The 22,711-nt window shown below is 47.8% G+C and overlaps 4 protein-coding genes across 4 annotated transcripts; all 4 read right to left on the bottom strand.

Annotated features, from left to right (window-relative positions):
* Window positions 1-18: 18 nt before the first annotated feature.
* On the bottom strand, window positions 19-13,927 carry SLC25A43 (solute carrier family 25 member 43). Its single transcript, XM_015860804.2, is given in 6 exon segments — window positions 19-1,786; window positions 2,797-2,931; window positions 12,057-12,229; window positions 12,652-12,893; window positions 13,610-13,751; window positions 13,754-13,927. Coding segments are annotated over 6 exon segments (1,023 nt in total). The 5' UTR covers window positions 13,881-13,927; the 3' UTR covers window positions 19-1,582.
* Window positions 13,928-14,611: 684 nt separating this feature from the next.
* On the bottom strand, window positions 14,612-15,551 carry LOC107312945 (testis-specific serine/threonine-protein kinase 6-like). Its single transcript, XM_015860806.2, has one exon. It carries the CDS (start codon window positions 15,534-15,536, stop codon window positions 14,706-14,708), a length of 831 nt encoding a protein of 276 aa, XP_015716292.1. The 5' UTR covers window positions 15,537-15,551; the 3' UTR covers window positions 14,612-14,705.
* A 1,490-nt stretch (window positions 15,552-17,041) lies between these two features.
* Window positions 17,042-18,100, bottom strand: LOC107312968 (testis-specific serine/threonine-protein kinase 6-like). Its single transcript, XM_015860839.2, has one exon. It carries the CDS (start codon window positions 17,870-17,872, stop codon window positions 17,042-17,044), a length of 831 nt encoding a protein of 276 aa, XP_015716325.1. The 5' UTR covers window positions 17,873-18,100.
* Window positions 18,101-19,425: 1,325 nt separating this feature from the next.
* Window positions 19,426-22,518, bottom strand: LOC107312967. Its single transcript, XM_015860837.2, has 2 exons — window positions 21,398-22,518; window positions 19,426-21,043 (listed from the first exon to the last, which is right to left on the bottom strand). The coding sequence occupies exons 1-2, from the start codon at window positions 21,593-21,595 to the stop codon at window positions 20,144-20,146; spliced, it is 1,098 nt and encodes a 365-aa protein (XP_015716323.1). The 5' UTR covers window positions 21,596-22,518; the 3' UTR covers window positions 19,426-20,143.
* Window positions 22,519-22,711: the final 193 nt, after the last annotated feature.

A 22,711-nucleotide genomic window follows, 5' to 3' on the forward strand; every position in this document is an offset into this window, starting at 1 on the left:
ACAGCTGAGAGGCTTGGCTGATACAAAGTTAATGAATGGTTTATAGGCCTCAGGAGTAAACTGTAATACAGAGGGGACAGTGGCATCCCACAAACAAGTGAGAGGTACCTTTTTGACTCGCTTGAGTCTCATGAAGTTTCAAGAGGCGAGTTAACATTTATATGCACCCATCATCCCATCTTTAACATCTATTTAGAAATACAACGTCAGTAAAAACAAACACAAAAAGTCCATGTAAAAGCACGGCTCAGAAACCAGTTCTTCCCAACTCGCTCACAAGTCGTATTTCCTTATTTACACACATCAAATAAATGTCAATATTGTTAATGACGCTTTACAAAGATAGGGAAACCGAGGCAAAGAGAAACATGTTCACTAGGCAGGTTGATGAGAGCCAGAAATACTCACACAGCCTCCACGTGACTCAGAAGCCACAAGAACTGCTCCCTGTCACCCTGAGTTCTGCTATCAATATCTGTGCTTCTCTGTCAGAAGAAAACCAGCCACTGTAGCAGTGCACAGCAAGCCCATTACTGGAGATACAAGAGCTCAGCTGTAGGGTACATCAGTGTTAAGAGTGCAAAGCAGGTCTTACAATTATCTCAGGTAATGGTATTATGTTTCCTGAAAGGGCCCTGGCCTGGTGAGAGGCCTATTTAACTGCAGTGGCACCAGTGAGAACCTGGAGGTTGTGCTAAGTTCCCAACCTAAGGAAGGGCTGTGGGTCCCAGAGTGCAGAAGTTCAAGAGGGAAAGTGAGAGGATGTGTACACGGTGCTCTTCTGCAGGCAAGGTCTGAGCAGCACAAGGGTCTGAGAAGCAGTTTAGCATAAAAATAGAACTTTAAGAATAGTGGAAAACATCGTAAGGCTCGTGGCTCTGAAATAACTCAGGTACACAGGAGAAAGGGACAAAGATTCCCAGCAAGCACCGAAGTTTACAAGATTGTCATTCCAGTGTATTACGGTCTAAAACACAACAGCAGCAGCACATTTTCATTGCTGTGCCAAAGATGTGAACAAAATGAATAAGTCTCAAAAACAGAAGAGTGGATTCTGGAGTGTGAATGAACAGAGGCTAACGCTGCACCTGCAGAATGCCACATCCACACACCATCACTGAAGAGGAGATTCCAGTTGGAACGCTTGCACGTTGTCTATCCAGTCTGCTTACCATTTTCTGATGACTTCTTAGCACAAGTTACTTTAAAAAGAAATCCAATCTGAGCTTTCTTCATGTTCTGAAGATACCATTTGTACCTGTCTCAGTTTTCATTCCCTCTGCGAGTGGTTTATCTTAAAGTGGTTATCCAGCACCGAGAAGCAGCTAGCATAGCATCAGTTCAAGCTGCAATAGCATACAGTGTGTGGAGCAGTTGCATCTCTCCTCCTCCTTGGTGCATGCTCACTGTTTTTACTGTTTGCATCCATTCAGCAAACGAGATAACAGTTTCTTCATCTCCCACATCCTGCAGTCTCAGCACTAAAGCCATGCAGCTCACTGAGATGCTGGTAGCTGCGCTTCAGCATGATCTTCCTTGCAAAGTTTCCGAAGAAAAAGCTCCTCCGATGGATGCTCTCATGTCAGTTTTCAAGAGCTGATTTCCTCGGCTCCAAGTTTTCCCTTCGGAGGCGCTTTAATTCTCTCAGTTCTTGTGGCAGTAAACTCTGATCCACCCCAGGAGTCAGCTTGTAACTTAAAGGAGATTCAATATAACCATTTCTGTACAGACAGACCCGCTTGCAGAATTCAAAGGTGCTGAACATAACACCGAAGTATGGAACAATCTGATTTAAAAAAAAGAAACAAAGAAAAAGCAGCGTGTTATACCCATTCCTACATGTTTTTATAAAGGGAAACTTCTAGAATTTCAGGTTCGATGTGATCTGCTAATAGAACTGTGCTCACTTACGTGGTTAGAGTCCCCTCAGACTCAGCTAGCACCTGCATCATGCTGAGGAGTTTGCTACTAGTACATACCTAATTCTAGCAATATCATGAGGAACATGGTTTGTGCTAGCCTGTAAGTTATTACAACTTTTCAAATATCTAAGCAAATACTAAGCAACCTCAGCAAATCCTAATAGGAAACACGGACTTTATTCTCCATAAAGCAAAATGACTGAACAACTTTCTTCTTCTTCCCTGTGCAAAATGAGCAGCCCTGGTGCCACATGCCTTTATACCAGACAAGGCAAGGCCAGCCATAGCTAAACCATTGCTACTAGTCACGCTCAGTTACTACTCAACAGCTGATCAGTAGTAACATGTAAAATATCTACACTAAATAATTAACCTTATGTTTAAGCTACCATGTTTTATTTCATGCTTTCACTTCTGTAAGGGCTACAGTAACTGATAAGCATGTACTACTAATTCATTGCAAGATGCAGCTTTTGACTTCTGTGGAAGTGGTTAATACAAGAGCTATTGTTGTTATAGATAGGTACAATCTGTCAAATTACTGGAGCTCAGATGAGAAGCAGAACTTGTTAGCTGCTTTAAGTGCATCACTTGCTGTCCCCCATCCATACTCTGGCTTGTGTGTAAGAAACACTCCCTTTCCTAAGGTCATTCAAATGAACTTGAAAGAAGTCACACAGAAGCTGAACTTGCACCTACAGAAATATAACCAAACCTGTGATCCACAGCCGACTTACAACCTGCCTGAGGTTATACCTGCGCTGTGACTGCCTTTGTCTAGAAGCCATTAATAAGTATGGAGGGATGCCACATACTTTATGACTTCAATTGCGCAAGAGCGTGCCTTAGTTCAGTGATGAAAACAAAAGCTCACCTTGAGCAGGCTGGGTGTGAGGCCGCTCCAAAGTCCCAGCACACCTTTGTACTTCATGGTCTGCCGAAAACAGTCAGCCATGCCTGTGAAATGGACGTCCACTGCACCACAGTGAGGGAGCCACGGACTCTGCGCCTGTTGAAGACACACCCAGAGAGGTTCACAGCAAGCAGAGGAAAATGGGAATAATGAAAAAGTAAACACTTTCTCCATTCTGGTAAGGAACAGACTGATGTGGATTCTTCTGTTAACCAAGAAGTATCAACTATTTTGCCTTCACAAACTGAACAGAGAGGGATTTCGCTCTCTGAGAGGTACAAAAGGGAGCAGTAATTTCCACCAGGGCTTCCTTTTGCTCCGTGTCACTGCTCACATCTGGGAGAAGCATTTCAGAACCCTGGCAGTGGAGCACCAGTGGGCGGGAAGCCTGGGAGGGAAGCCAGGAGCAAGCTGCCTTGACTCCTTCTGCTCAGGCCATGTTTACACTGCAACGAGAAGAGCAAACTGCACTATGCACTGAGGAGCAACAGCAGAGATGGAACACCACATCCCAGCACAGGCTGTACAAGCCCACTGAAGGCTGCAGGCAAGCAGCTGGTGCCTGTGCTCTAGTATCTTTGCTACGTGCTCAGTTCATCCAAACCAGTTAATGTCAGCTCGGGAACATCCTGCTGGACTGATGCTACATTTCCAATTGCAGCGTAGACTGTCCTGGTTCACATGGAGGAAGTCTAGTGTGTCATTTTTAACAGTAAAATCCTTCCTTCATTAATCTCCCACTGTGTTAGCACAGACAGGGCAACATGACCTCAAATAATCCCATCCTCACCCATCTGTGCAATGCAGCAAGCTGTGGGTTTGTTCTGCATTGGCATATCAGGGTCTCTCACTTGTACCCACATCAAGTAACAACTCTCAGTCAGGAACGTGAGGGGACCCCAGGATACAACCTGACGATTGGTACATACAGCTGATCATCACAGGGCAGGAGTTTGATAAGAACAGGACAAGTACCACTAATCGGTTGGTGAATACGGATATTATTATCTTCTCTTTTAGCTGAAACACCACATGATATAACATTTCTTCCTTGCTTGGTCAAAGTAACCCACAGCTTCTCAGAGCTGCTAACCCTGTGATGACAAGCCACTTGTTAACTGACAAGTGGTGATGACATTTTCTACATGCCTGAGCTATAGCATTTCAAACACTTGGCAACTTAGATGGTAAAAGTGAAAATGGATCAAGACTCGTGCTCCAGATATACCAGGGAAGCCGCTAAACAAATGGTTTAAAGGTTATTGTATCCTGTTGCATTGCTGGCAAGTCTACAGTTAAACTTTAGAAGCAAATGAAAAAAACAAACAAAAACAAGAAAAAGAAACCAAACAAAAACATCCAAACAAACCAAAACCAAACGGTTTTTATCTGGTGGCTTCTGGATCTCCTCGGTCATACCCTGGCTCCTTTATCCCAGACACAAGTAGGGCTGAGGATTAACCTGTGGTCTTTTACACTTGAAGCAAAAGGATTCAGAAGTATTTGCTTCTCTCTGGACTTTTTTCAACAGTGTACACCTGATTTGTGAGAGAGGGATCACATTTCTGGGGGAAGAGCAGTTGACCTGCTCTCATCACTCAGCCCCTTTGTGTCTACATTGGCCTTTCCCGTTCCATGGGGATATCATTGTGTCTGCAATTCCCATCTCTGGTGCAAGTTCCCACAGCCTCCTGGTTTATGGCTCAGAGAAGCAGATGTGATTGGATTTAACTGACTGGACTTTACAGTATTACCAGCCCTGCCCTTACAGAAAGATCAAGGTAACAGAGCTACCTACGCTGGTAGCCAAGGGTCATGCACGTGTTCACTTCTGCTCCCTTGCTACAGGGAAGCTGTCTGCTTGGCTTTTTCACTTATGGGGTAATAAGGGATTAAAAAGCAATAGCTCTCTCTCCCACAGAGAGAAAGACAGTAATTGAGAAACTGCTCTATGAAACTGCTCTATGAAGACTTTCACGATTATACCATACAAGATGCTGAGTGCAGCAACTGAGATTTCAGGGACCAGTTCCACTAAGAATGGTAACATTACCACCAGAGGTGCTTAGATGAGTGCCCAAATGGTGGAGATACCCTTAATAATGCAACAGTGGTCATAGGAGATCTGGAATCAAAATCCTGTTCTTCTTTCTGGCCTATGAGCAAGCGTCCACAAGCTTTTATGGTAAAGAAGGTACAGGCAGCAACACAGTGAAGGGGAACAGCTTTCTGAAAGGCTTCAGGAAAGCAGGAATGCTACTGATGTGGACCTTCCTTCCTTTTTAAGTCCTTTTGTGATAGACAGGGCATGACCTGCCAGAATTAACCGCAGGAGTTTAACTTAATCCCCTTAGTTACTGCATACAGCACAAAGGCACATATAGATTGATTTTGATGATAGTATTCCTGCCTACAAAACCAATGCTGGCATTCAGTAAGGGTCTGCGTGCAGTGAACACAACACAGTTAAAAAGGAACAGGTAAGTCTTCTTCCTAGCACTGAACTGCTCATGTAGCCCACTGCAGCTGCAGTGAGACCTGTGCCACTCAAAGAGAAACCATTTTAATCTTCCCAAGGCTCTCAGCAGCAAGAGAGGGACAGAGCAGAATGCAGACACGTGGTCCCCTCCATCCCTTTGCAGATACAACACATCCACACACGATTCAGGACTATTTGGTTTGCCACTATCTGAATTTGCAGGTTAAAAAGTGATTATTTGGAAATATTTCTATTTCACATACTGCTCCTCTTCCCCTTTCTGTTTCTAAAAACTGCATTGGTACAAAGCTGTTATTCTTCCCATTTGACTGTGCAGTGCTGATGGCACACTATGGCAGTGCTATTACATCCTACAGCAATACTATGCAGTACTATAGCTACCACAGGGAGGTATGCTATTCTGATGGCAGATACAGTAAAAATGTTTGGTATTTATATATTTTCAGAAGATCTGGAGTCCTACATTGTTGATCCATTACCAAAAGAAACTCAGAAAGACAGGAAAGCATTTTATAACGCAGCACACAAGTTCATGCTCTTAATCTGGAAGCTAAAATAAGAAGTCTTTGTGTTTGCAGCCTGCCCTAATGAGGACACTTGTAAGAGGCAAGTGTAATTGCAGTTCAAAGGAAACCGAAGGACAGATACTGCAGCTTTCATTCAGGCTAATGCTACTGCAGTCAACAGAAACTCCACTGTAAAGGCTGAATGCTTATCAGAAAGAACTCAAGAGATAACTGAGATGCGAACAAGTATTAATACTGGGGGGAAAATGTAAAGCCATTCTCCCTTCCTAAAAGACAGCCTTATCTAGGTGTGACAGTCTTTTCTGTGCTGTTGGTCTAGTAATACTGACTGCATCGGAACATAACGCCCAGTGAAGGACCTCGGGCATGCAATAAGGCAAACAATGACCAACTAGGAGGAGGAAATCATTGGCAGCACACTGCAGCAAAGCAGCTGACTGACAGCTTCCTGCACTCTAAGAACACGTTGTCCTTTCCTCTCCAACCTGAACTGGGGCCAAATCTCTCTGTCTTGCTGAAATTATTGGCACTGAGGGTGCAAAGCAGTTTACTGTTTGCTCGAAAGAGTTTGCCCCAGCTTCAAATACACCACTGCCAAGCCTGTTGTATCCTGAGGCTCTGTGCTCTGTTGCAGAATCCCTTCCTTGCTACTGGATGTGAACTTCTCCTGCTCTTAACACTTACACTACAAAGAAATCTTAGACGTTAAGAACACAGAGCTTCTTTTCCTAAAGGTGGCAGTGCAAACTCCTTGCATGAAGGCTTTGGGGTCGTTTCAAACGCGTGGTGATGATTCAGCTCAAGCCTTACAAATAGGAGCACACATTTCATGTACATGAGCAGTGATTTTCTAAATGGCATAAAGCTGCAGGCAGGCTAGCTTGTTTCTATGCAGCACACAGCAAAAAGCAACATGAGTTCCCACATCTCGCCCTGCCTTTGTAGGAATTCAGGAGAAAATGAATGTTTCTAAAGAACTGGGGCTTCACTGTGGACATATTTTCATTATGTGGATGAGGTACAGAACACTGTAACAGAATAAATCAGATATAAAAGAGGAGTATCCACAAAGTTTGAGCTCCTGTATCATTCCAAGCACAGACGTGTTGCAAAACAATACGTGGCACTCATGTCAAGGGATGGTGGTGTCAAGGATGTGGTGGCTGTTGCTCTGGAGACATGGCCATCTCCCTGCTGAAAGTGATGGGGCCATAGTAGCCACAGGGTGCTCTAACCCTGCCTTCCTCCCACAACTAGCTGGGTACAGCATGTTTTCCTGCTTCCTTCTGGAAGACCACTGCACTGCACTGCAAAGCTCCTGCTGTAATCCAGCTTGGAGTAAGTATTAGCACAGCAGAGCTCCCTGGATGAACAGGGTTAAAGACTCACAGCAGCAGCAGACTGGCCCAGGGCAGACCTGGCTATTACATCAGAGCAGTTCTACTTCTAAACCTTATTTACCATTTCCCTTCTTTTATCCAGTTTTCCACTGGCACTGTTCAGTGTTTCGGCTTCACAGGCAGCCAGGCCCTGAGTTTCTCTCCTAGGGAAGTCTGAGGATTGGAGAGAAACATGTTGGAGGTTAGTTCAGATGTACAAAATCTACTTGAAGCAGTTACAGAATGCAAGGCCCGCAGTGCTCTCATAAAGGTGTCCTCAGGCACTGTCTTGCTGTGTATTCCAACCAGCACTTCCCAAAGCAGCAGGGCACTAACCCTGCAATACCCTCAAAGGCTGCGCTATGAAATATCTTTGCTGCAACACCAAAATAATAAGAATGCTGTAAGCTGAAAACAATTAGGCACAGGGGTAGAAGGACACAGGGACAAAGGAAGGGATTTTACCAAAATCAGAATCTGATTTATATTAACTATTTGTTAATAGAGAAGCCAGGCAGGTCCTTAGTTGAAGTAGCACCCAGAAGTGCGGTCCTGAACCCTGGCAGCAAGTAACTACAAGTGCCAATATTGCTCCTTGCTGTCTCACAATTTGCTCCACTTGGTGGCCAAATGGATCCAGCTCTGAACATTTTCAAGGCTCAGGCTCCTGTGCAGTTCACTGCTGCACGGTCTCCCTGCACAAAGACTGACAGCACGTATGCTTCTGAGATGTCATGTGAACCACATGACCTGAAAGGCACTTCTTATTTTTAAACTGGGTCATGGCTCCAATAACATATTCCCATCTGAGAGCACCACAGATCTCACACACACCAGGGATACTGCAGCTTGTGAGCTTCCTGAGGCTGCTATGACAGCACTACTGACTCTTTAGGTTACAAAGAACTCAAAGCATTTACGTCACTTATAAATTTAACACCTGCAGAGCATCCTGTGTCCCAAAGGACCAAAAAAACCCACAAACCAACCCCTAGCCATTGACAACCTCTCTTCCTGTACTGTAGATCTACAAGCAGCTGAGGTCTGACTGATTCACTTCTGTCACTGAACAGAGGCCACTTCATGGGCGATGCATGGCAGCACTCTATGCTAACCATGAACAATGAACCTGTTTGTTTGCAGCAGCAGAGGGAATTCATAGCCTGGATTTTAAAATAGAAGGATCAGACATATTGAACAACGCCTTACCCTGAGAGATGTCCTCAAAACTTAAGGATGTTATGCAGTCAACACCAAAAACGTGCCAAATCCTGTAGTATAGTATAAGTATGCTTATTTTATTTTACAAGATTTTGATTGCTGTCCCTGAGTAACATCTTCCAGAAAAAGAGAGTTCAGACAACTTTTAGTTAAAGAAATTAAAACAAGCAATATCAGCAAAATATGAGCACAGGACAGAACTTCTGCAGTGCATGCAAAGTTTGTTCATATAAGCATGTGGGAGGTACCTGTAATAGCTGACGATCTGTGAGACTTTAAGGCCATCCTTGTGCATTTTGCCTCCCAAACCACACAAGTCACACATCAAAGTGGAGTGAAAGCTGAGAAGTGCCAGCCAGGGGCAGCTGAGTTTACCACCAAGGCCACATGCAGAGAGGGAAAGGCCACACTTGAGTATTAGTTTTGCATGGCCCTCTAGCATGTTTACAGATACTCAGCTCAGCACGTCACCTAGGGCTGGTGTCAGTATACTAATAATATTCAGTATGGCATGTAAAGAGCTCCAAATCCAACCTTCTTGGCTGAAAGACCACAGTTCAGTGTACTATGCACTCCAGAAGGTCATCACAGAAAAAAAGATGATGTGGGAAAGGAGAATATTACCAGTGCTGCCCTTGGACACAGGCTCCTTTAGATGCACGTATTTCCAGGCTTAAAAGTATTCTTATATGCACTTAAATGAGCTGACAAGATAAAACTGAATAGTATTTAGATACTGTGAGATGAGAAGGAAAAGGCAAGAATAACAAACAGTCAGAAGGATACACAGATTATAAGATTTTGGTCAGAAGCTGAGAAAGCATTAGTCAGGAAAGTATTTAATGCAGAACGTCCCTCTGAACAACCCTCTTCTTCCATATTCCCCTTCTGCAGATGCACAACAGCCATATGCCCATGCTGAAACATGCATACAGTACCTCTTAAATCTCTAACATGCCAACTGGGAGCAAAGTGAAAAGAGGAAGACAAAGAAGTAAAATTAGAACAGTCACAACAAAGTGTTCACATTCAGTAAGACTCAACCATATTAATTAACGTCTCATTTAAGGAAGTCATTCAAGTTCATTTACCAAACAAAGCATCTTTGAAAAAAGAATAAAATAAACATGATAAAGATAATTCTAGCAGCAGAGAAGGAAGAAACCATGGTTACAGAGAAAATCTGACATCATAAATCATCACCAAAGCAAAGAGGAAGAACTGTTCACTGGCTGCTCTCACAGATGCCAATGACAGAAGCTGCTGACATAAGGACTGTAGGAGTCAGATGCATAAAATGAGAAAGGATAAAACAAAATGATTACAACAGAGACTAGAAATAGTACTTATGCTTCCTCTCGTAGCAAAATTTATTCTGCATCTCTGCATACAATTCATGCTTTTTTAGATTAGGAGACAGATGGAGCTGACTCTTCAAAGACTGCCCAGCATGTCAGGTAAAGATCTGAGCTGCATGTTTTGGGCTCAGGCTTGTGCTCAGTGCCAGCATCAGAGAAGATGGATTAGTTTCTGAAGCTCCTGAGACTACCTTGTAACTCCCTGCTTCTCCATCACAAGTGGGTTCACTGGAAGTTGTCTTTGGCTATATACTTCCTTCATCTGATATGGACCTCTACAACATGCAGGGCTCCTCTCCATATACAAAACTAGTGTTTATGACTTCAAAACCAAGCAGGACACTCATATGAGGTTCTATGGTGGCTAGATGCTTCAGGACACCCCTCGTTTTATCAGCTAGAAAGTGGAGTCACTGAATGGAAGCTGAGCAGAATAAAAGGGCTGAGGAAAACAAGAACTCATAGAAAAATATGTGTTCCTCAAGATCCACACCATGCTTTATATCAGTTTGGGCACAATTTTTAAGAGATCTCATTTCCAGACAGGCCTACATGAGTCACTACCAGTATTAGATGAGTTATGGGCTGTCACATCTAGACAGCAGCCTTCTCCCATGCTGTCAGAATAAACTGCTGGACAGGTGTTGCCTTCTCTAAGCTTGGGAAATCATTACTCAGTTGTTGCAACACATCCATGAAGAAAAAAACTCTCTGTCACTGAGCATTTCTTTGCTTCAGACATATTTTTAACATATCTATTTCCTACATATTTAGGAAGTTAATTCAGTTCCTTATTCTGGAAGTGTCAGGCGTTCTAAGCATCCCATTGGCAAAAGAGCACAGCCTAGTGGCAACAAGATGAATTATGTCCCTCTTGCCTATCGTGACAAAGCTGGACACAGAACATCACCCCATTCACTCCTGGATCTTACTTCTGAACTGATTATGGAAACTGAATAACTGAATGTTTAAGTAACTGTCAGGAAAAGATTAAAAGGGAAGCAATGCGTTACATGTTTTCTTTAATCTTCAGGCAACAATACTGTTGTGAGCCCGAGGATTAACAGAAAAATAAGTTGTAGGAGGAAACTGATTTTTGTTAATCCATTTATATGGCTGAAAAAATAACTCGTTTTCATTCCCAGAACCTGCTTCTTACCTGAGATGTTTTACAAGATACTCGATGAAAGGGCTCAGCTTAAAGTTTACCTTTTGCACACATCAGCTACATGAGCTGGTCTCAAAACAGACACTTCCGCTGAAGTCCTTTTTTACAAGGTGAAAAGAGGGCACTGAATGCTTCTGTGGTACTGGATCTAGGCTGAGTCTGGAAAAGGGAAGCCTGAAGAAGAAGTGGGGAATTCACAGCCTCCATGACCTTTTGCTAGCTTGTGACTTAACCACCAGAGGATGGGGAAAGGGAGATTCCTATAATACTGCCACACAAAATGACATTGTTTTGGGTGAGAGAACAAAAGCCTCCTGTTAAATTTACAGTTCCATGAACTGGGCTGAACGAAGGAATTAATATGCCATAGCCAAATAGCCACCAAAGAATGACAACAATTCGCTGTCACTCTACTGGTGAAGCTCTAACAAAAAGATGAGAAAGATGACAACATCAATTGAATTATGGCAATGAGAGAGAAGCTGTAGGGTGCGAGGTTTTCTGTTTGGTTTGGCTTTTAAGCATTCTAACTAAACTTTCAGGAAAAAGAAGCAGCAAAATAATGGGAGCAACTGTGAGGTCACCCATTAACTACAGGAGTCAGATGGTTCTAATCCTTCAGATTTAATATGTGCTGAGCAAGTTTCATGTAATTGATTATCAGTACGTGTGCAAGGAATAAACAGCAGACACGCCAACACTGGAAATGACATGGATGTCATTCCTCCTAGTTAATACCAAATGAATGGAATGCTTGTATTCGACAGAAGATTTGACAGTTCTGAACAGTGAGAATTTGACAGAACTATATGAAGTAGTAATAAAGCAGAGTCCAAAAGGAAATACAAATCCCATGGCATACTTGAACCTACACTCAAAGTGTAACAGTCTTAAAACGCTCAATTTTCAGATATTTAAAAACAAAGAAAAGACAAAAAACACAACCCACCTAAACCAAAGCCTCTGTAGCCTAAGTAGTACAAGTAACAAGGCAGTAATGGCTACTCTCATCCCAAGCTCCCAAAATAGATTCCTCTAACAAAGTATAGCAACATCAGCGCTTTGTACCTGCATCTTCCTCTTGACAGTCTCAAAGGGGAAAGAAAGCGTCTGCGCTACAGCAGCTGCTACACAGCCATTTATGAAGTTCTGAAGAGGAGTAAAACAAACCATGGGTTCTCGCCAGATTTTGTCCAGACTGATGTAAACAAAGAATGAGCCCGCAGAAAATGGGACAGCACCTAGAAAGCAAACCATGCAGAGGTTTTATTAGTGTACTGTGCAAAAAGGAAACAGCTCTCATTACATAGCCTAAATAGACAGTACAAACTGCTGCCAGCTTACTTCTCACATTGCTCAAATTAGATCAATATTTAGAAAAACTTTTTATTTCTAGCCGCCAGTTTGCCATCAAACCCTCACAGTTTAGCATCTAGTCATGGTGACAAAGGCACATCTTTGCATAATGAAGTTGTCAAGTCTCACAACAGGTCAGCTCTTCTCCAACGAGTTCCTTCAGATCAGTACTGTTGTGCCTTGCAAACCCACATACCTTCCATGGAACAACACTGTCATTTGTTTTGAAATCAAGTGAGCAAGCAAACATGTGGTATAACTACAATAAGCAATGTACAGTTAGGTCATTTTCCCCATTATTATTTACCTAATATAGCTGGTGTAACACCACGGTAAAGTGCAACAAGTCCTTCTTGATGATAAATTTTGTAAAAAGCATGAAGAATTCCTTCATAAGATGGTTCCAGTCTGTTCTGCACAATAAGCCGGGTTTTAATTACATCAGTGGGGTAAGTCACAACAGTTGCAACCATGCCAGCCAGGCTTCCTGCTATGATAGCTCTCCAGTGGGAAATATGGCCCAGCTCATCCGTGAAAAGTATAACAAGTCTACAGTAAAAGCATAAAAGAGATATCATTAGTGGTAACAGAAAGATAAAACCCCACCATGAAATAAGAGGGCAGATTGTTCTTGATATAATTACAATCACAGTATACAATCCTATGTAATTGTTCTGCTCGCAAGCTCCTCCAGTAGCAAGAGTTGAAACCTGGATAAATACTGAATCCAAAACCTCCCTGTATTCTCTAACACAGCTCCACATGTGCCATTTGCTTTACCTGCAGCATTCATGAGCTCTGATGCTTCTAGTACCCCAATGAGCTTTCTGAGGCAGCTTGTGTAGCTCCACCTGCACTGCAGTTCGCAGTGCACACCGAATGCACAAAGTTTGAGTTGCAATCCTGTGCCGGAGGTCCAGAGCACCAATTCAACAGCAACAGGCTGAAAATCACTGTAACAGGGAAGCCACCTGCATGAAAAGCTCTACCAACAGCTGTCCATCATAGACACGGGTCTCCAGCTTTTCACGGAAGGCATTCAATGGCAGGGCCTTCTGAGAAGCCCCCTGCCTACCTCTGCTGCTTAGCCTGGCAGAGCTGAGCCAAGTGACGGGGCACACAGCTTCTCCTCCGGGTCCCGAGCAGCTCGGCGTCCCGTGCACACACGATAGGAGGCTGCGGATGAGCCGACGCTGCCCAGAGCGGTCCCAGCGGCCCCGCTCCCCCCGAGCGCGGCCCGGCCCATGGATCCCCCCCCATCTTACCGGCGGGAGGCGGCGATCTGCAGCGCGCTGTAGGGGCAGAGCCGCAGGCAGGCGGTGAGGTTCCCTTTCCATAGGGCCCGCACGCCCTCGGTGCGGCACAGGCCGCGCCCGGCGCCGAGCAGTCCCCGCCCGCAGTGCCGGTGCCCGTCGGCTTCAGCACCAGCACCGGCCCCAGCGGCGCCGTCAGGCTGAGGCTCATTGCGCCCGCCAGCCCCGCACAGCACAGCCGCTGCGGGCCGCTCAGCCGCCCGTCCCGCCGCCAGGTGGCCATGGCCCCGCACAGTGAACCATCCGTGGGGCGGGGACGCAGGACGGGCCCGCCCCGGTCCGGGTTGCAGGGCGGAGCGGAACAGACCGGGCGCAGCTGAACAAAACAAGGGGCGGCCTCGTCGGTGGCCCCTCAAATCCACCCCGGCAGTGCGATGCGGCGGTAGGAGGTAGAAAGTTTGAATCGGGCAAAGTCGTTTAAAGGATGTCCAGAAATAATGGCTGAGTGCTGAGTGAGCAAATGTTACGATTTTGGTACCCATCAATTACTTATAATAGGCATTCTCCTACTGAGCACGCATCTGCCTAGCAGACAAGCAAGGGAGACCACAGCATGAAGTAAGCAAAAGGCTGTCGGTTGGACGGTCACGATGCTAAAAGGACGACGGGCCGTAGAAGAGACCATGGAGTAGAGGACTGGAAACCTCATAAATCACTACCTCAGATAGGCGTGTCCATGTTAATTGTCTCGCATGTAACTGACGAATATGTAGTATCTGTGGAAGTAGAATGGACTCTGAATCATGTAATCTTTGAAGCAAAACTTTGCTGTAAAGTGTCTATGCTTCGATTTCTGGGTTTCAGAAGAAAGGTGCAGGAGGGGAGAGGAGACGCAGGCGGTGCCCGAGGGCTGCGCAGTCAGGCAACTGCAGCGACCTGCTTCAGAGGGACCCCTCTGCTCAGCTACTGGTCACTAAACAGACCAAAACCTTTAAGTTTAATCCCACCCACACCCACAGCTACTCAAACTGCTCAAGAGCTTTTTCTCAACAGCATTTATTGAACAAAAGAGTGACAGTCCAACACAGTCTCTGGGGAGGATCCCCCCTTAGTTATCCCCCTTCAGCCAGCTGCTGCTGGCCACCTGCTCCATGCTGGGCCGGGTGTGTGGGAAGAACTGCAGCATCTGGACGATGAGGGCCTGGCAGGGCTCCGGCAGCTGGGACACCCCCCTCAGGTGCAGAACCCCTTGCTGCTGATTCTGGACCATGTTGCAGAGGCAGCCGTGGAAGGGCAAGGAGCCAGTCACCATGGCGAAAAGGACCACCCCCAGGCTCCACACGTCCACCTTCTTGGCGTCATGGGGGAAACGCAGCCAAAGCTCTGGGGCCACGTAGGATTCTGTCCCACAGAAGGTGGTGCTCAGTTCCGGGACGCTGCTCACCTCCTTGCTCAGGCTAAAGTCAGCAATCTTGGCCTGGCGACCATCAGCACTGAGCAGGATGTTCTCACATTTGATGTCAAGGTGCACGATGTTGCAGCCGTGGAGGTAACACACAGCCCCCACAACCTGCACAAAGATGTCCCGGGCGTCGGGGATGCAGGGCAGCTTGCCCGTCTGGTCCAGCCGCTGCTGCAGGTCAGTGCCTGCTGACTCCATCACAATGTAGACCATCCCGTTGGTCATCTCAAAGATCTCCAAGGTTTGCACGATGTTGGGATGGTCAAGCTTGCGGAGGATGGAGAGCTCCTGGGGCAGAAACTTCTGCGCGAATTCTTGGGAGACCCGTCGCTTGTCCACCATCTTGATAGCCAGGGGAACCCTGTACTTGGTGGAGGTGGCCGCCCTCACCTTGGAGAATTTACCCTCTCCCAAGGTCTCGCCCAGCATGAAACCCAGCTTGTGGAGCAACTTCTTGTCTGTGTCGGTGTTTGTCATGTTGTTTGGTCTCGATGGGATGGAAGTGTGTCTGCAGTTGACCTTCGCCCACCTGCAATGGTCCACAGGTGCTCTGTGGGGCTGAGGGTCCACCCAGGCACTGTGAAGCGGGGCAGTGCCTCACTACGACTGTGATGTCAATGTGATCCATTCCGCACTGTTCTCAGCTGTCCCAGCCCATCCTGTGTACACACTGAGTGAACTCCCAGCAACGAATATATATATATATATATATTTAAATCTTTTTCTGCTCTTGAGTTTTCATGACAGGGATTATCTGATGATAAGAGTTTAAATGCGAGTGTTCTTGAGCATTAAAATCAGAACTACACAGAATGGCACCGGAGAGTGATACGTACCACCTCTAATTACAGACCACCTTGGCTGGATGTTAATATTTAGTGTTTGTTTATGGCAATGCAGGAAGTGGTTTGTCAAGTTGGGATTTCCAATTTGGTTGCCCGTATAAAAGCCCCTCGCCAGCATTCCTGCAGGTCCCCTTCAAGTACAGACAGGCCACTATGATGTCCCCCTGGAACCTTCTCTCAGCTGAGGAGCACCAGGTGTCTCAGCCTGTCCTCATGGAAAACGTGCTCCTGAGAGCCTTGTCATGAGTGCAGCTCATAAAATGTTCTGGTTCCATGAGGAAGGCAATTAATTAAATCATGCAACTGGGAAGAGGTGGGGGTTGGGGGGTGCCTTTTTGTTCCCTGGCTCCTGTGGGCAAGCAATCGCTGCACTGAGTCTCATCTCCTGTCCAGGCTGGGGTTCAGAAGCACACTGTTCTCCTCTGCAGATGCCATTTGTACAGGCAAGCTGCAAGGGCCTAAACACAGATGGTGTTCCTGTGCGGGGAGTGTCCTGAGGGTCACCAAAGAGCGCCCTCGGTCCCTCCTTATGGCCCGTCTGATGGCAGGGATGCTGCCTGGGCCGGAGGCCGGGGGAAGGACAACCCAGGTCATGCTGTGATTCTGTGACTCTGTGACAGGAGATGGCTTGAGAAGGTGAATGCTAGTCCAAACAGGGGGACAGATCCCAGGACAGTAGACAGAGTTCCTGATTTAAGGGAATGCTGCTTCACCATTCTGCTGGATCCTCATGATGCGCCTAAATTTGAATTCTCAGTTCCCTCCATTAATGCGTCTGAACCAGCTAAACGATACATTGGACAGTGTTACCCCAGGGAAGGAAAAACAGGCCCTCTATATATCAATGGTTTGTAGCAAGGGCTCTTATGCACAACAGGCACCAGCGATTGACATCAAGGGCTCTATCGCCTGCTTACTCTGGATTGCAGAGTGCTATTGGTTGTCTGCCCCAATGGCAGGCTTATTCATCTTCTTTGCGAAGGGGTCTGACCAAGTTCTTGACCAAGGCTCACCGGGACTTGAAGTTAAATCCCACTCACACCCACAGCTACTCAAACTGCTCAAGAGCTTTTTCTCAAAAGCATTTATTTAACCAAAATGGGACAGTCCAACACAGTCTCTGGGGAGGATCCCCGCTTAGTTATCCCCCTTCAGCCAGCTGTTGCTGGCCACCTGCTCCATGCTGGGTCGGGTGTGTGGGAAGAACTGCAGCATCTGGACGATGAGGGCCTGGCAGGGCTCCGGCAGCTGGGACACCCCCCTCAGGTGCAGAACCCCTTGCTGCTGATTCTGGACCATGTTGCAGAGGCAGCCGTGGAAGGGCAAGGAGCCAGTCACCATGGCGAAAAGGACCACCCCCAGGCTCCACACGTCCACCTTCTTGGCGTCATGGGGGAAACGCAGCCAAAGCTCTTGGGCCACGTAGGATTCTGTCCCACAGAAGGTGGTGCTCAGTTCCGGGACGCTGCTCACCTCCTTGCTCAGGCTAAAATCAGCAATCTTGGCCTGGCGACCATCAGCACTGAGCAGGATGTTCTCACATTTGATGTCAAGGTGCACGATGTTGCAGCCGTGGAGGTAACACACAGCCCCCACAACCTGCACAAAGATGTCCCGGGCATCAGGGACACAGGGCATCTTGCCCATCTTCTGTACCAGCTGCTGCAGGTCAGTGCCTGCTGACTCCATCACGATGTAGACCATCTCGTTGGTCATGTCAAAGATCTCCAAGGTTTGCACGATGTTGGGATGGTCAAGCTTGCGGAGGATGGAGAGCTCCCGGGGCAGAAACTTCTGCACAGATTCTTGGGAGACTCGTCGCCGATCCACCACCTTGATGGCCAGGGGTTCTTTGTGTTTGGTGGAGGTGGCCACCTTCACATTGGAGAATTTACCCTCTCCTAATGTCTCCCTCAGCGTGAAACCCAGCTTGTGGAGCATCTTCTTGTCTGTGTCGGTGTTTGGCATGTTTTTTGGTCTCGATGAGATGGAAGTGTGTCTGCAGTCGACCTTCCCCTTAGGCTTAGAAAAATATGTTCAGTCTAAGTGTCTGTTTGTACATAATTTTGATATCACTGCTTTACTTGCTTGGCAAGTAAAAACAAGGTAGGGGACAGTATCACGGAGCCTGTGAGTAGTCTGCCCTACTAACTGTGCTTCCTGCACATGAAGTGGTATTTTGCCTCTGGATCCCAACCTCTGAGCACTACAGTGGGCTGCGAAGGTGCAAATGTCCTCATTAAATCATCTGTTCCAGGCAAGTTAATGAAGTCAGTGAATGGGCTGTGCTGGGTGTCATGGCAAGTGTTTGGATTGCGCATTATAGAATTTGTGCTCTATGGAGATGGAGTAGCAGCTGCCCAGGAACATTTCCGACTGTTTCACACATCCAAGAAATGTATTCGTACTTATTTTTTCCTTGGGTGTCTGTATTCTCATAAATGATAATGCAGCATACATACCTAGCAGAGCCCTTCCTTGCACCACAGAGGTGTCAGCTGGAGGCTAGCCTTTGGAACTGCTTCTGTTTCAGAATTTCCAACACACATTTAACATCCTGAGTGTGATAGTACTTCAGCATAAGTTTCCCTGTGAGCCCCCCTGTGCCAAGCTAAGCCTGACTGTGAGGTGGGGGTGATTAATTCTTCAGGGGCTGTCCTGCTGTGTCCCATGGGAGCTGCTCAGCTTCTGGAGGGCCAGTGACCAGCTCTGAGAAGTCACCGGGTGCTGGTGGCACAACGCCACTATTCTTCCTCTGTTGTGATGCAGCTGCAGCAGCAGCAAATCCTGAACCAAAGCGCCGTCCTGAGCAGAGCACGCCATGGCTGGCCCTCACCAAGCAGGCGGGAGAGGTTCTTGTTGGCCACAGGCCTCGGGCACAAAGGCCTTTTCCCTTCCTTTGTCACTAGAGTCAGAGGCTGATGCTTGCAGATCAGGCAGCTTGCAGGTGCTGCCTGCAGATGTTGGTATCTCAGCTATGGGCACGTGCAGTGGTACAGCAGCCTGAGCCACTGCCAGCACTGGTAAAGGTGGCAAGCTGGGCACAACAGTCCCTCCTACGGGACCCTATTGTCAGGCAGTGTCTCATTGTCTTCCAGCTTCCCTGTGTGGCCCCTCTGCAAATGCTCCTGCAACGTGGCCTTGTGGCGCAGCTGTGTGGGCCACTGCCACCCTGCACCACAGATCTGGTTGGGAAGAGACCAGCTCTTCTTTCTCCTGGCTCAGTCTGCCATGTGTGGCTCTGTGTGGAGATACTCCCCGGTGTCAGGAAGCGCAGCACTCAGGCTGTAGGTACTCAGGGCCAGCTGGCCCATGTTCCCCAACACCATGCCCCTCCTCATGCTGCTCCCTAGGTTTCTGTTCTTCCATACAAGACTCTCTCGCAACGGTTTATGGGCTGGAGGGATTTCTCAGAATCTGTGGAAAACAGGAAAACAGGGGACCCCAGACTATTTGGAAAAAAAGAGCAAATGACAACAATGTGATGATAAATGAATTAATTTATTAAATAGAGTATCGGAAAAAAAAATAAATAAAAATAAGACAGTATAATACAATATAATTAGAACTGGGATTGACAAAATCGGATATAATGGAAAAGGGATATGTCTGAAAAAGAAGACCTTGTGCTAATGCTGAGATGTAGATGCGACAATCAAGTCAAGCAGCAGGGAGGATAGCGGAAGGAAAGCGAGAGAGCATCAGATGACCCGCCAATGCCTTATATGCATTCCCCCCTGTGCAGGAATGATATCAGCACAGCAAACAGCCTTCTGGGGAACGTAGTTTCTTCTTGGTATGCAGAACTGGGGCATTAGCACTTTAATTCCCAGTGCACTCCATGATGTTATGATGTGGAATACCAATGACTCTCAGCTCCTTTTGCTTCCCACTGCTGCCTCAGTGACGCTTCTTCACCGATTTCAAACACTCCGCATACCCAGCAGTGCCCTTCTGTGCACCACAGAGGTGTCAGCTGGAGGCTAGCCTTTGGAACTGCTTCCATTTCAGAATTTCCACACATTTAAACTCCCAAGAGTTACAGTACTTCAGCACAAGTTTCCCTGTAAGCCCCCTGTGCCAAGCTAAGCATGCTGTGACCGAAGGAAGGGTGCACTGTGAGGTGGGGGCGATTAATTCTTCAGGGGCTGTCCTGCTGTGTCCCATGGGAGCTGCTCAGCTTCTGGAGGGCCAGCGACCAGCTCTGAGAAGTCGCCGGGTGCTGGTGGCGCAACACCGCTACTCTTCCTCTGTTGTGATGCAGCTGCTGCAGCAAATCCCGAACCCAAGCCACCTCCTGAACAGAGCACGCCGTGGCTGGCCCTCACCCTGAGTCCGCGAAGCAGGCGGGAGAGGTTCTTGTTGGCCAGGGGCCTCAGGCACAAAGGCCTTTTCCGCTCCTCTGCCACTAGAGGCACCCGTGCCTGGTGGCTGCCGTGTGGATATGGCATCATCCCAGGCACTGCCAGCCAAGACAGAAGCTCTTGCCTCGGCATCTGTGTGCCTCGACACGGAAAGGGCTGTGCTCTGTGCCTGGCCATCTGACTCTCCTGAAGCCTCTGTGTCTGTGATGCTGGAAGGGTCGGGCGTTTGCTGATGAGCCTCCTGCGGGTCCTGGAAGAAGGCTGTGATCCTGGGGTTGACCCAGTGGTTTTCAATCTTCGGCTCTTCATCATCACCACCATCTTCCAGCTCATACTGTGAGACACATGGAACATCCTGCCCTGCTCTCTGCTTCCTCAGCTTCCTCGCCTGCCTGGTTATTTCCCTGAATTTGGCTAGGCTTTGCCCAGTATACGCCATGCAGCTTCTACTCATCTCCATCAGAAGCTCTTGCTTCAATAACAAGATCTCTCTACATGAGCTTTCATCCTCATGGTGTGCCCACAGCTTAGCACCTATCACTTGGCATGAGATGCACGGTTCCAGGACTGGTATGTTCTCATCAGCCCAATTCCTCTTCTGGTGCTGTGGCGCGTAACCCCTGCATGAGGAAGCAGGCCCAGCTTCTCTGTGGGCAGCTGTTCCTGCTTTATGCTCTTGGGGATCAGGCAGAGATGGCAAGCTGGGCACGGTGTCTGTGTCTTCCTGCATGGTGCTTCTGTGGGACAGTGTCTCATTGTGCTCCACATCGTTTGCCTGCAAGAGAAGTCAAGGAGAGAGGTCGAGTTACTTTGGGCACTTCCCTGTGTAGCCCTCTGTGGCCCCTCTGCAAATGCTCCTGCAACGTGGCCTTGTGGTGCAGCTGCGTGGGCCACTGCCACCCTGCACCACAGATCTGGTTGGGAAGAGACCAGCTCTTCTTTCTCCTGGCTCAGTCTGCCGTGTGTGGCTCTGTGTGGAGATACTGCCTGGTGTCAGGAAGAGCAGCGCTCAGGCTGTAGGTACTCAGGGCCAGCTGGCCCATGTTCCCCAACACCATGCCCCTCCTCCTGCTGCTCTCCACACCATCCTGTCGTGCTGCCGGTCTCTCCCTCACTCCCTGAGCCTCACCTGGTGGTGCTCCTGTGCGCTTGGCAGCCCTTCATTGGGCTGGGACTGAGCTTTAGGCTCCTCTTCCTTTGGCATCTCCATGTCACCAGAGACCAGAGAGAGGCACCCAGGGGAGCTGCTGCCTTTTGGCACAGTTGCTCTCCTCGGAGTGGTCACCCCAAGGACTCTGGCCCTGCCAGGGATGTCACTGCTATTCATACCCTTCTATGTCATCATGGCCTTTGGGCGTGGTGCTGCACACCCATCACAATGCCCTGGCCGTGGCTGTGGGCCCACAGAGGCCCATGTGGTAGCAGCTGTCCTAGGGATAGCAGCTTGCACACCCATAGGAAGGCATGGGTCAGCAGGGCCCCCTGTATTCTTCTGCCACACCTCCCCTTAGTCAGCCCAGTAGTCATCCATGGGCTCTTTCCCATAGCTCCAGCACTCTCATGTGTTGAGCACCCGAGACCAGGCACAGCTCTTGTGGCAGGAGAGTCACGGACTCCACTGCTGGTGCAGAATGAAGAACTTTCATTGTATGTGCTTACAGCCTTTCACACCCACGCAACAACCTGTAGCAGGGTGGTTGGAACTTGATGATCATGAAGGTCCCTTCCAACCCAAACCATTCTGCGATCTTGTGATTTTCATTGGCCTTTGGTCGAGGCTTAATCCTTTTCAGAAGCAATTTGTTTAACGAAATACATGCTCAAAAAAAAAAAAAAAAAAAAAATGTTTCTTGGCTTTGCATGGCTATTCTGTGGCCCTGAGTTCCTTTCTAGTTAGAAAGGAACACAACCCTAGCAGATATGGTGCGCCTCCTCACAGCTTGTGGAATGCTGAGACTGCTGGGACGCTTCAGATGTCCCTGCTATCCAAGAAAATCAACTTTCTCTACGCAGAACGTCAGTTTGCTGAAGACTCAGGTTTTGGCTAAACAGCAGAGAGCGCACTGCTGTACTCTCGGTTTTGTTTAAATGGCAGAATGTGACTCCGCATCTGACTGATGCAGAAGATAAAAAAGAGCTTCAACACGTTTGAATTCTCATAGACCAAATGAAAACCCTTGCGTTCCCTCAGGGAACAGAAAGGCGCCGCGACCGTGAGGTAAACTGCCCCACAGCTTCTGCGCACGCGCACCAACGGCCCTCAGGCAGCAGGAGCCGCGCGCGCTAGAAACAACCGCTCTGGTTGGCGCGAGGCGAACGCCGGCCAATAGGGCGAGGCGGTGGGGGCGGGGCGGAAGGCGCCGGCCAATGGGAGAAGGCGGCGGGGCCGCGGAGGTTTGAACGCGGCAGAGGGGCTGGGGGCGGTCCGGCCGAGGCGGCCCGG

Source organism: Coturnix japonica, chromosome 4 (genome assembly GCF_001577835.2).
Source record: "Coturnix japonica isolate 7356 chromosome 4, Coturnix japonica 2.1, whole genome shotgun sequence".
NCBI lineage: Eukaryota > Metazoa > Chordata > Aves > Galliformes > Phasianidae > Coturnix > Coturnix japonica.